Raw genomic sequence first — 14,187 nt, forward strand, 5'->3', positions numbered from 1 at the left:
AACAGTAAAAGAAGAGAAAACAAAAATAAAATAGTGGTATTTAGTCCTGGTTGGTTATACCAACCTAACCAACCGGGACTGTAGGTGCCCACCCTCGGGCTCGGCCTGGAGGTCCATTTAGTCCCGGTTGGTATAATAAATCGGGACTAAATGGCCCCATTCAATCTTGGTTACTAGGCCTGGTACTAAAGGGGGACCTTTAGTCCCGGATTGACAGTCACGGTTGGGAAACCGAGGCTAAAGGGGGTTTCCCAACTGGAACTGCTACCCAGTCCTACACTAGTGGAGATGCTAATTTACATATCTGAAAAAGTAGTCAAGCAATCTCTCAGGTGATGCTTTACGGTCGTTGGATTTGAATGAATGGTTGGCGCCTGTGGTCTGCAGGTTGGGCGAAAGGAGGAAGCAAGCAGCAGAGCTACATTGTCTGATTAGGACTAAAAAAAATCAGTCATCTGATTGATAGGAATGGTGAAAAAAATATGAAGCCACTATTAGGAATTTTATATTTTTTATTATTTAACTAAGGGTAAATCGGTAAATTCATATTGTTGGAATAATGGTTGGAGTAGAAACAGATTTGATTTGGTTGCATGTTAGCCTATACACTTGTGTGGTGCAGTTTCCTCGTGTTTAGTTGCCTGCAACGTAGCCTCTTTGTAGACTTGTACAATGCTCAAAGCAGACCCAGTGCTGCATTAGCTAGTACACCGGTTTTAGTTGTATTAGACAATGCATGTTTGCAGAAACCGATGCACGCACAAAACTAAAGCATCTTCGATACCTCTACTAGAAATTTTAGACCTCAACTAGAACACGACGGTGACTACATGCAACAAAATTTGAACAACCAAACACAATTTTACCAAATATAGCTTGCATGTACAAAACAACCAAATACCAAGACCATGCATACGTTAGACCAAATATCAAATTGTGCTGGTCTTTACTTTTTTTTTGTCACGTGCTCTATGCTCTATTCCTGGCCGTTAGACCATCTCAAATTAGTAAGGAGCGAAACGAAAGGAGGAGGTGAGGCTATGAGGCTCTCACCATTGTTTAGCTAGCTTAGTACAATCCCAACACCAGCGATGACAGCGAGCGGACCATGGCAGCCCGAGCAATAGAGGAGAGCCATCATTTCCGTCGTTCATATGCATACAGAGCCACCCGTCTCAAGTAGGTTGGAGTATTTATATCTGCCTTCGTCGGTCCCGTCCAATTGAGCAGTCTTGCTCAGCCCCTCCGCACCCCCCACCGGCCTCCTGCATAAACTAACCCTGCGACTAATAAAAACCATCGGCTAGCGATGGCCCGAGCCCACGCGCTGTTCATCGTCCTCGTGGCTGCCGTCGCGCTCCTGGCCGCACGCCCGGTGGCGGCCACTGGGGGAGTAGCTGGGGTGGCGGAAGTCTGCAAGAACACCCCTTTCCCCGATCTGTGCACCAGGACGGCGGGGAAGCACGCCAAGAAGTACAAGGTCGTCGACGCGGTGACGGTGCTAGAGATGCAGGTGGACGCGTTCAAGAAGCGTGTCAAGGCGGCGCGGAAGCTCGCGAAGCAGGAGCTCAAGACGGCTCCGACGCCCTTGGTGCGGAGGGCACTGAACCTCTGCAAAAGCTACTACCTGGATGCCGGGGACAATCTCGGCGCCTGCAAGCGCGCCATCGGCTTCAGGGACGCCGTCACCATCCGTGCCACGATGAGTATGGCGGCACAGGACATGCAGAATTGCGACGAGGAGTTCAGGAAGGCCGGCTCCCAGAACCCCATGGAGGACCACAACAGGTCGCTCATCGAGATGTCCGAGATCTGCCGCACGCTCTCCAACATGGTCCCTTATGAACATTCCCATTGATTTTGTTTCCCCAATGTTCAGTAACGTCGTCGTCTAAGTGCGGCCTAACATGCAATTTGATGGTCACGTGTGTCAGTCGATAGAGCTGGACGCATGCCAAGTTCATGCGGAGCTAGCGCATCCTTCTTTTTCCGTGTTGCCTCATGCGGCTCGTTGAGAGGCACGCGTGTAGGGCAGCCTACATAATAATCCTATAATCTGATAATTTGTGCTTCTTTATTATTAGGGATTTAATGTTTCTGCCCCTGTTCCAGAGTCTAATGGTGATTTTGCCCTTATTTTTAACTTTGTGATTTTACCCTCGTTGTTTTCAAATGAAACTCCCGTTTGCCCCTACTATGAAACATTGTCGGAAAAGGTTGGATTAAATGGCAAAAAAAAAGAAAAAACAAAAGGCACGTAGACCAAAAGACAGTGATACCCCTCACTACCTTTCTCCTTCCTCACTCGAACCATTCGACTCCCGAAGTCTCGACCCAAGTCACGGTTATTTCACCCGCGCTAGGGTTTCTCTCGCCGGTAGCTCGGCCACTAGGCGGCGACACAGATCCTCCCCCTCCACTCCTCTCCCCCAGCGCCCACCCCACGGCTCATCCTCCCTCTGCCCCGCTCCCCCTCGGCGGCGTGGGTACTGGCTGGGGCACCATGTGGCCTGAGGCCGAGCCCACCCTGACCCCTCGCCCCGGTTCGCGCCTGCGGCGGCGCAGCTGGGCCCTCACTAGCTGCCCCGGCCCCCAAGCTCGTGCCCACAACAGGAGAGCTCCAGTCGGCCACCATGGAAGAGCCTAGGTATATTCAGCAATTTCTAAGATGTGTGCTTCAATGCAGTAGAAAATAGCAGCGATTAGTAGATGTGTCAGCCATGGATTTAAATAGCGGGCTATATCAACGCTATAGCGCCGCTATAGCCTCTGGAGAGAGCTTCCGCTACGCTATTTCTATTTTTCCGCTATGTCATTTATAACCACTATATTATGCTTTAACGTCGCTAAATTGATTAGCTGTGACTTTAAAATAGCGCTGCTATTTCAACTTTAGCTTTTAGAGTGACAATCTACTTATTATATATTTATCTTTTGCTGTTAAGTTGATCTTTTAGAAAATTGAACACTTGAGTCTCACAAATTGTGCTATAATGGTATATTAAATAATATTCCCTAGACTCCTAAAGCCTTGAAAACATATTTGTGTTCAGTAATTTTCACGATTCTTGTGTTTTTATGAAATAATTACTTGATTTTTTATGGTTTTATTAAAAACCGCTATCTCTCATAGCTGTGCTATAGCTTTATAGCTTCTGGAAAAAAGATGCCGCTATTTGCAATAGCCCGCTATTTTAAACCTTGGTGTCAGCAGAGGCCAACAATGAGACAATGTAAGACAAGACAACATTGCTTCTCTTTACTACATATTTTAGTAACTTTACTCTTCTATTTTTTCATATAAAGTACAAGTGCTTCATGAAGGGGAAGAGGAGCAGCTTCTGGGAGGCTTGCTACTTTGTTAGGTTTCGATGCTTGATATGTAGCTCACTACTAGTTGCCTAGAGAATTCACTAGTAGCTCCTACTGTTGTTTGACATGTCATTTAGACCTATATGTTAGTGTTTGACATGTCATTTGGACATGTATATTGGTTTCTATTATGGTACTATGATGACATGTTACATGGATCTGTTTTATATGTACTAGTTGTGTGTCATATTAAATTATGTTTACGTGGATTGTTAGCTAAAATGTTGTCGAATTTTTCTAAAAATTATGTATAAAAAATGTCAAACTTGTTGTGTGAAAATAGGGGTAAAAACACAAATAACATAATAAAACAGAGGTAAAAACGCATGGACAAAGTTATCCTTTTGTCCAATAGTTAACACCATTAGAGGGACTTCATAGACAGAGGTAAAGTTTTCCTTCATTTAAAAATTGCAGGAGTAAAATCATAAAGTTAAAAAAGCGAAGGAAAAATCACAAATGCGCTTCAAAACAGGGGTAGAAATGCTTGAGCCCCTTATTATTAATATATAGCCAATCATCAATCAATACAACTAAAAACGCTGCTCAGTTCTTGGCAACACAAAACACTATGTGTGCTGGTCTTCTTCCTCGTGTTCGCCTGAGTTGGGTGGCGCGGGATGGCAGGCATTGTATTGCCAACAAATTGACATCTAGAGCCTGCTGACGCCGGGATCAAACTAGAGTAAATTCAAAGGGGTGCACTCGCATTTTTGGTATAAAGATTTGTGATATAAGGGTACAAATATGATGAAAATTCAACTCTTACCACTGTTATTCTATTTTTGTGTGGGTGCGACCACACCTGTACTAAATATAGCTCCGCTCACGTGGTGACGCATTCGGTCAGGAGGCATATGTGTTTTCAACGTACGTGACGGTGCATCGAGGTCAACTCTATGGCAACAACATCATGTGTTAATTGATACTACTATGCAATGACAGAGCGTGGTGCCAAATAAAGCAGGAGGGAGGGCAATTAAGCTAAAATTATGAATGTTTACGTCAGCCACATGAGTTGACAAGAACAAATGAAGACTAGTGGTCAATGTGGGGAGGAAGGGGAGGCAAGCTCCCATCTTTGCCTCCACTACCCTCCGCCAATGCTCCTATACAACTCATCCGTGTGGACGACCATGGCACCATAACCTTTGAGATCACATACAGTGCAGGGGTTCGGAGGAAGTTGTCGGCACATCAAGATCCTTACCAAAACTAACTATATGATGACTAAGCTTGTGTTCGATTGCAAGGTTTTATGGGTGGGATGGGATGATCCCCATTTTACCAGTGTTTGGTTCCAGGTCGCCCCTACGGGGGATATTAATTCCTCCTAGATCCATGTCACACCCATCCCTTGAAATTGATGGGATGGAGGCATCCCCATCAATGTTGTGTTCATCCTCTCACACGCTTACTTGGCATCCCAGTGCATCTCCGGCAATCGAGCTCACGACCACATGATAAGGACATCACTCTTTTGGATGCACATGTCGCTCCTCCAACCACTGTACAAGGACCGATGACTAAAGCTCGGATGCAACAATTAAAGCTAGAGGTGAGCATGTTCCAAAGCTATCTTTTTATATGATTATGAGAATAGATCCTTGCCTAAAAATGTTATTATTAATAAGAACATTGGAGAGGATCATGAAGTACTTAGAGAGAGGCATTGAGGTGGTGAAGACCGGCAAGGGCATCCAAGTCAAGATAGAGGCCCAATCTAAGTCAAATTTGGGTGTAACTTAGTTTCCAAGAGTAGTCCAGACTAAAAACACCGTCCAGTATGCATATTGTCGGGGTTATGATCCCCAGGTGTCTCAAGGCATCGATTAGCCAGTAGGCCGGGCAGCCCACGGTACCAAAGCTAAGCTTGAGTCCAAACAACCAAGGCGCAACTAAGCTAAGCGGAACGGGCTAATCACTGAGGCTAGGGTCGGCCGTGACCCCTCTCTCCTGGTTTGGCCGCACGCCATACAGCAGCTCACGACCTATCACCGTCCCAACCCCTAGGAGGAATGGGGAGAGATCGAGCCCACCAAGTGTGCCTGCTCTGATAAGAGCAGGCACGCCGCACTGCCCCCGTAAGGACCGATGGGAAAGCGGTCACCTTGGTCCGGTCAGACACCGTCTTAGCGCCACGTAGTAGAGACAAGACAACACCACCAAGCGGTGACGGTAGGTACGAAGAACCACTGTCCAAATAAGGCCCGACAATACGTTTGTACGATCCCGTTGAAAGCCCTAGTTTGGTTTTGGCTAATTGATGAAACCTAAGTACTAACATTTGTCATGAGTGTCATGTGAGAAAGGTTGGTACATACTAAGTGATGGAGCATGGTGATGAAGTCCATGAAGATGGAGATGGATTAGTGTTGAAGATGATCAAGCTCAACATGGAAAAGAAGAAAGAGAAAAATAAAAACCGAGATGATCAAGACAAAGGTATCAAATAGGTTTTTGTTTTGGCACTCAAGACACCATAGAGGGTGTGAGTGTATTTAGGATCGATAGACGTACTATAAAGAGGGAAAATCTTTGGCTAAATGGTTTATCAAGTGCCACTAGGTGACATGATTCTTGCATATGCATTTAAGAACCCAGTGTGCTAACCTTGACCCTTGTAAAATGTTTTGAAAAATGATAACACACGTGCACACAAGTTCTACACATTGTGGTTAGTAGGTTGGAAGCGAGAGTGAAGCGGTTGTGGACTTAGAAAAAGAAAAAGAGGAGAAGGTCCACGACTAGACGCTAGCCTCTGGGTGACCGGACTCACCTTGGGTGCGTCTGGTCATTTATAAGTTGTGCGGCACAGCTGGCCGAGAGGGCCGAAGAGCGACCAAACGCTGTCACCTGTGCGTCTGGTCACTTATTGATGCTGGCGGTTGGCAGTTGGTGATTGTTCATGGCCGGTTCCGGTGATTGTGAGGGGTCTTACACCTTCCCCAGTAGAGAGCTGAAAGGTTCACTTCTGTACACAGCGGTATAATCACCCTACTCACTCGTTTATATTCTCGCAAACTAGTTGTAGCAAGCTCTTTAGTGTAGCTAGAATTGAGAGCTTGCTTTGTAGCTTAAGATCATCTAGTGGAGCTCTTTAGTGTAGCAAGTGTGAGGGCTCTTAGTGAGTAGTGACTTAGCCATTTGAGTGCCTAGTGATTATAGTAACTAGAATTATTGGATAGGTGGCGTGCAACCCTTGTAGAGCTAGAGTAAATTTGCATTTCGCTATTTGTCATACTAATCAAATTGCTCTAGTAATCTTGTAGATTTTTGAATAGGCTATTCACCCTCCCTCTAGCCATATTAGGACCTTCCAAGTGGTATCAGAGCCATTGTCACCGTTTGCTTCAAAGCTTAACAACCTTCGGTGCAAATTATGTCTCAAATTGTGTTCAACCATGTTGGGGGCAAATCACCGTTCTTTGATGGCACATCTTTTGATTATTGGAAGAGAAAGATGAAGATATACCTTGGATCAATCAATGACAAGGTGTGGGATATGGTAGAGAATGAGTTTGTGATTATTGACCCTACCAATCTCACCGACAATGACAAGATCAACAAGCAATGCAACACTATGGCACTCAACACCATATACAATGGCATTGATTCAAAGGTGTTTGAGCAAATCAAAGATCTTGAGAAGGCAAGTGAAGTTTGGGTGAGACTATAAGAAACATATGAGGGAACTTCAATGGTAAAAAGTGCCAAGCTCTACATGCTCAAAGACAAGCTATCAAACTTTAAGATGAAGGATGATGAGTCCATCCTAGAGATGTTCTATGGGCTACAAGTCATCATCAATGATCTCAAGAGTTTGGGTGAGAAGGTGAAGGATGAGGACTTCTCTCACAAGTTCTTGATGTGTTTGCCAAAGAGATTCAAGACATTGGTTATACTGATGGCAGCGGTTATACTGATCGGACAGAAAACGAGCGCCTAATGCGTCGCAGTAAGCAGTATCTGCTCGTCGATGGCAAGTTATGGCGCAAAAACGCAAAGGAAGAAATCTTGATGAAGTGTATAACCTAGGAAGAAGGCGAACATCTCCTGGACCAAATCCACTCTGGCTCCTACGGCAACCACATGGCCTCAAGAACACTGGTCGGTAAGGCTTTCCGAGCAGGGTTTTATTGGCCGTCAGCAGTAGCCGACGCAGAGAAGCTAGTCCACCACTATCAGGGTTGTCAGTTCTTTGCCAAAAGAATCCACGTACCAGCACACGAGATCCAGACGATACCAGCCTCTTGGCCCTTTGCATGCTGGGGACTAGATATGATAGGGCTCTTCAAACCGGCTCCTAGGAAATTTACATGTGTTTTTGTGCTGATTGACAAATTTTCTAAGTGGATAGAATACATGCCTTTGGTACAGGCATCTTCAGAAAAGGCTGTCATGTTCCTCGACCAGGTCATCCACCATTTCGGCATACCCAATAGCATCATCACCGATCTGGGTACTCAGTTCACCGGGAACGCTTTTTGGGACTTCTGCGATGAAAGGAGCATAGTAGTAAAATACGTCTCGGTGGCGCACCCTAGAGCTAATGGACAAGTCGAGCGGGCAAATGGCATGATCTTGGACGCATTGAAGAAGAGGATGTATAGAGAAAACGACAAAGCCCCTGGAAGATGGCTTAAGGAGTTACCAGCTGTGGTCTGGGGCCTCCGAACTCAGCCCAGTCGTAACACCGGCGTCTCACCATACTTTATGGTTTACGGCGCTGAGGCAGTCCTCCCACTAGATATAGCTTTTAGACCAGCAAGGGTAGAGAACTTCGACGAGGGCAAGGTCAATGAAGTACGGGAGCTAGAAGTAAACAGCGCAGAAGAGAAAAGGCTCGATTCTTGTGTACGTACGGCCAAATACCTTGCTGTTTTGTGTAGGTACTACAACAAAAATGTTAAAGAGCTGTTCTTCATGGTCGGAGATTTGGTCCTGAAGTGGAAGACGAACCAGGCTGGTGTCCACAAACTTGCAACCCCATGGGAGGGACCATTCATGATCAAGGAAGTCACACGACCAACGTCTTACAGGTTAGCTCGCCTGGACGGTACGGACGTACCAAACTCGTGGCACATCGACAAGCTTTGACGTTTCTATGCTTAACTACTGAGATATGTACTCCTTTTGTACTTTCAATTTACTTCAATAAAGCAATTATGATTTCTCCGAGCACTCTAATGTGTCACTTCGAGTTTTATGGTTATTCTAATTCAGCCAGTAAAAGCCAACCACCACCCCTTCTACGGTTTTCGGAGCAGGCCCTGTCTCCGGTTCCTCCCAATACGTGCATGGGATCCGTTCTCTACGTTACGGGTGATTGGCAGGTCCCCCTTGGTTTAACTTGTCTGCATCTACGTGTGCACAGGTCACCAGACCTCACACTCCGACCACATGGAAAACTAGGGCCGCACAAACTTTTCGGGATGATGTGTCGAGCACGATGGTACAACTAAACAGAACGTTAATACGTTTTTACTTAGTTACACCAACATAAAGTATCAAGCTTAAATACGCTTTATACAAAGCAAACAAGTTTATAATAATATACAGTTACGCTATTACAAGCTTGCCTGAAGAGGCTCAAGTTCACAATAACACAACTATGTCCTCCTTCTACAGCTCTAAGCCTATTACATTAGTTGGTCGGGGCGCATGGCACTTACTGCTCGTCGCTTCCGATACCCTACTCGAGTCTCGGGGACTCTTGTGCTAGTTGAGCTGAAGGGGATGGCCCCGCCGGTGCCTGGCTGGTCGAGACCGCAGGCTTCGTTGGTTGGCTCGCAGCTGATGGCATTTCCAGCTGACTCGTCGATGGCGTACCCTGTACAGGTGCTGTCCCACCTCCACATAGGTTAATATCGCCAATTATCTTTGACAACAAGTCCAGCTGGGCCGTCCGAAGCTCCTCTGCCTTGTCTGGGTCTACCTCCTTCGGGTACCCAGCCTCCAGGCGCTTGAGATCGATCAGGGGGTAGTGGGCACGCACCATGCTTAGTACATGGGCACCCATGTACTCACCAGCCTCCTTCACGAACTCCTAGAACCATCCCCACACTTGTCTGCATCTCTCGACCAGCCCGAGCTGGGGCGTCCTCGGCTCTTCCTCTGTGAGCGCCGGGTCGATAAGGTCGAGGACGGGCACAATGCCAGTTGCCACTTCTTGGCACCGTTTCTTCCACGTGTCCCGCTCCTTGGAGGCCTTGAGGCATCGTGCTTTCCAGTCATCACGCTATCTGATCATGGCCTCTAGGTGCTTCTTGGCATTGACTTTCAAAACTGAACACAGTACAAGACATCAAATGTGAAAACACGACAAGGCAAGGTGGGCAATAGAATGAGAAAGGTGATCTGGAATACTTACTTTTTAGTTCCTCCTTCATTTTGTTGGTGTGGTCTTGGAGTTGAGACTGGCTGTGTGCTAGCTTCACGTTGTCCTCCTTCAGGCGACCACACTCTGCGGTCACATGGTTATTTTCCCCTTTGAGGCGGGCCACTTCAGCTTCTAAACCTGCCTTACAGCTATTACTACCAAGAATACAACAACACAAGTCCTGCACTTGTTATGATAAGATGAAACTTTACTTGTTTTCTCCAGCTCTTTGTTATTGAGCTGGCCGACCAGGTTTTGGTTCTGTGTTTCTCGATCCATCCTCTCCTGGTCGGCGGCTTCAAGTTGGCACCGCAAGCGTTCCACTTCGGCCGCCAGTTCTTTATTGGTCGCCGTGATTCCTTCAATCTGGTCGAAGCACCTCTTTCGGTATTTTGCGGTTTTCATCAGGTCCTGCATACAGACAAGCCAAGTCAGACAGTTCGACTACATAACAGGGTCAAGGATTCAAGCCAAACGTACCTGGACTTCTGTCACCAGACGCTTGGCCGCCCATTCGACTCTTAGGGTCTCTTCGACCTCTGGGATTTCTTCATGCATAACCCATTCGTCGTTCCGATAGCGCGGGGGATGGCCCAGGACCTCTTCCACTTCTTCCTCTTCAGCCTCCCGTTCGGGAGGCGGCGCTGGTCTGGAGTCTGCAGACTCCACAACCACCAGGGCTTTTCCACGAGCCATCGCATCGGCCGGAATGCTCTGGGCCACTTCTGGCTGCTGCTCCTCAGCTAGATCCGGCTCCCTTGGCACCGTAGTATCCGCCTCAGCAGGGTTCATGCTCGGAGCACTTGTACTCTGCTCGGCTGTCTTCTCGACCAGCCGCTCAGGGACTAGCGTCTGGTCGTCCGCCTACTGAGGTCCAGGCGGAGTTCCTACTACAGGCTCCTCCATGGCTGGCTGCTGGGCAGTTTGTCCCGCCGTCGCTGGTGAAGTTGTGTCGCACCCGGCTAGCTGGTCGGGGTTCTCGGTGGACGCCGACCTAATATATCAGAGACAATTTTACAAGATAATAGTATCCAATGCAAATTACAAGCTTACATCAAAGATATAGATACTTACAGCTTTGATTTGCGGAATGATGTGGCAAAGGAGCGTCGCCTCGACCGTCCCTGCTCTGCGTGCTCGGCAGGCTCCACCGGGTCTTTTTCCACCTCCGGTACAGGCGTCGGGGTTTGATGCTTGATGTTTCCCTCGCTTGTCCTCTGTGTTGCAGTGGTTGGTGATGCGACCACTGCTGGCATGGAGGAGCCACCCTGCTCCGAAGACCCCATTTGTCTTCTCCTCTTTCGAGGGACGAGCTGGAAGATGTCTGCATCCTCTGCTTCGTCGTCCAATAGGGGGAAGATGGCTTGGCGTCGTTTGTTGGCCGCCGAACGCTTGCCAGCGGCTCTGGTCGGTGCGTCCTCCATAGTCTCGAGTGCCGCCCAGTGGACGTCGTCGGTCCTGGCGCTGGTCTGGGCAGTTGGGTCGGCAGCTTGCGGCCAATCTACACCAGGGGAGGCGACATGAACACTACTGCCTGGTCACGACCATTACACTGCGACACAAAGCGGGGACAACAGTCAATTTCTTGTTACAACATGACTCTACAGTTAAAAGGAGGCATCAATTACCTTTGGGGGAGGTCGAGCCAGCTTGAAGGCGTGCTCAATGTCATTCAGCCTGATGTAATTGGGATTGGCCAGGTTGAATAGCTCCCCAATCCTGGCTTTGATTTCCGTCTTGTCGAGCGGCTCCTTCCTGGTCCTTGTCGGATCGGCGCTCCCCTGGTACTCGAAGCCTAGATGAACCCTCTTTTGGCAGGGCTGGATCCTTCGGCTGATGAAGTCCCCGACCACACTTGGGCCATCTAGTTTTCCCCACGGGATCATCCCGAGCAGTTCGGTGATCTGCTCCAGGTTCTCAGGCTTTTCTGTCCAGCTATTCTTCTTCTCTGGAATCAGTCCCACGTCACACAGGGTGATGGTGTTCGGCTCTTCACGAATGTAGAACCACTTCTTGTACCACTCATCCAGCGAGGTGTTCTAGGGGCAGTGCAAGTATTGTGCTTTCATGCCATTGCGCAGATTCAGGTAGGCGCCTCCGGCTATCTTCGAGCCACCGCTCCCTTTCTTCCAAAGACAAAACAGGTGGCGAAAGAGGTCGAAATGGGGCTGGAAGCCACCATAAGACTCGCAGAGATGAATGAAGGTGGAGATAAGGAGAATCAAGTTGGGATGCAGATTGCAAATCCCAATCTCGTAGTACAAGCAGAGACCCTGAAGGAAAGGGTGCACTGGAATCCCGAAACCCCGTTTGAAGAAGTCTTCGAAAACCACAATCTCACCTGGTTGTGGATTGGGGAAGCTTTCTCCTTCCGGCACACGCCATCCCGCGAGTGCCTTGTTGTGGAGCACTCCCATGGCGACGAGGTCCTCGATGGTCTGCTCATTGCTCCGCGACTTCCACCATTCCTTCGCCATGACCCTGCGCTTTCTTTTGGGTGTCTCTCTTTGCCATTAGTCTGTCCTTACTAAGGGGGTGGATGCGGTGGCGAGGGGATTGGCGACGATTTTCGGAGGAATAGGGTTTGGCAGGAGGAAAAAGAGGGTTGCGGTGGCGAATGACAATGGGGAACGGTGTGAGTAACTTACTAGATCTACATTATATAAAACAAAGAGCTCCGTCGTTTCGTCCACCCGAGATTATTGGGAGACGTGCGCACGCGCGCCGTAGACGGTTGTTCACACAACCTCAAGATCTACGCCAATAAACGCGTTCCTTCGTTACCAGTGTACGCGCCTCTTCGTTAATAGTGTAAGAGGGCCCACACTGACGCACCTCCATACAGGTGCCAAGCGACTGTTTGCCAGAAAAGAGTAAGAAGACAGAATGACGTACTATACCCATTTGCTTTTTTGACCAGGCGTGTCAGACTGGACTTGGCAGAGAATAGAGATAAATAAATACACCGAATAAATACATCAATGGCGTTCGTGTTTTAGATGCCCGTCTCGCGCTAAGGATGGATCAGGGACTGCCCAGACCACTGTTGTGCTCGGGGACTGCCCAGACCACTGCTGTGCTCGGGGACTGCCCAGACCACTGTTGTGCTCGGGGACTGCCCAGACCACTACTGTGCTCAGGGACTGCTGCCCAGACCACTGCCGTGCTCGTGGACCGCCCAGACCACGGCCGTGCTCGTGGACCGCCCAGACCACTGAAGTGCTCGGGGACTGCTCCGACAACTGGTGTGCTCGGGGGATATCCTGACCACTGATCGGAGAATTGTTCTCCTCGGCTACATGTGATTTGTACTCACATACAGTTGAGAGACATTTATTTAGACCTTGCTACAAGGCTCATACTTCGCCTTCCAGCAAGCTCGGGGACTACATCGGTACAATGCACCTGCCGGTGCATCTCGTATCGCCTGTACGACGATTGGGTTCTCAACTTAATTGGGAATTCTTTTTAGACCCTGGCACCACGTGCTTACTTCACCTACTACCAGGCTCGGGGACTAAGTGGGCACACTTCACCTTGCGGTGAATGTGTTTGTTTTTTGACCACTACGCCTCTGATGATCAAAGATGCTATGCTTCAAGACGCACTTACATTTCTTTTCAGAAATACAAGTGGGCACACTTCCCGGGACAGAAATCTTTTTCTTTTTTCTTAAGAGCACCATACATTCTTCGGACAACCTATTTCTCCGGCGGCGACGGTGGTCGGAAGATGTCAAGGACTCGGGCATAACTTGTCGGAGAAGGTCGAAATGGCGTGTCGCAGCATAATACATGGTGCTCAGGGACTAGCTGTGGGGGTATTAACCCCTATACCCTTACAGCTAAGCTTGGGCCAGCCCGGATCGATGGGTCCGGTCCATCCGAAAGATGACGCGCGGCCCAGCCAACCTGGTTGGAGTCCTGCGCAAGGAGTCAAGGCGGATTTGGCGATCAAGCAGGATCCTGGTCGGTTAGAATAGGAATCCTTATCCGGCCACATATGGCAATTGTAACTGACTAGGATTAGTTTCCAGATCTGTAACCCTGCCCCCCGGACTATATAAGGCGGGCAGGGGATCCCTCTAAAAAACATCTCTCACTGACATACAGCAATATAATCAGACGCAAGATGTAGGTATTACGCCTTCTTGGTGGCCGAACCTGGATAAAACCTCATGTCTGTCTTGCGTCACCGTCTTGTTTGTGGCTTGCGCATCTGTCTGCCGACAATCTACTACCTTGGGCATACCCCTAGGTAGACTGCCGACCATATTTCGTCGACACACATCTTTTGATTATTGGAAGAGAAAGATGAAGATGTACCTTGGATCAATCAATGACAAGGTGTGGGATATGGTAGAGAATGAGTTTGTGATTATTGACCCTACCAATCTCACCGACAATGACAAGATCAACAAGCAATGCAACACT

General features: G+C 48.3%; 1 protein-coding gene across 1 annotated transcript; it reads left to right on the forward strand.

Moving 5' to 3' along the window:
• The first annotated feature begins 1,228 nt into the window (after positions 1 to 1,228).
• Positions 1,229 to 2,105, forward strand: LOC136451859 (pectinesterase inhibitor 12-like). The gene has a single exon (XM_066452545.1). It carries the CDS (start codon positions 1,310 to 1,312, stop codon positions 1,856 to 1,858), a length of 549 nt encoding a protein of 182 aa, XP_066308642.1. The 5' UTR covers positions 1,229 to 1,309; the 3' UTR covers positions 1,859 to 2,105.
• Positions 2,106 to 14,187: the final 12,082 nt, after the last annotated feature.

This window comes from Miscanthus floridulus, chromosome 5 (genome assembly GCF_019320115.1).
Source record: "Miscanthus floridulus cultivar M001 chromosome 5, ASM1932011v1, whole genome shotgun sequence".
NCBI classification, from domain to species: Eukaryota; Viridiplantae; Streptophyta; class Magnoliopsida; order Poales; family Poaceae; genus Miscanthus; species Miscanthus floridulus.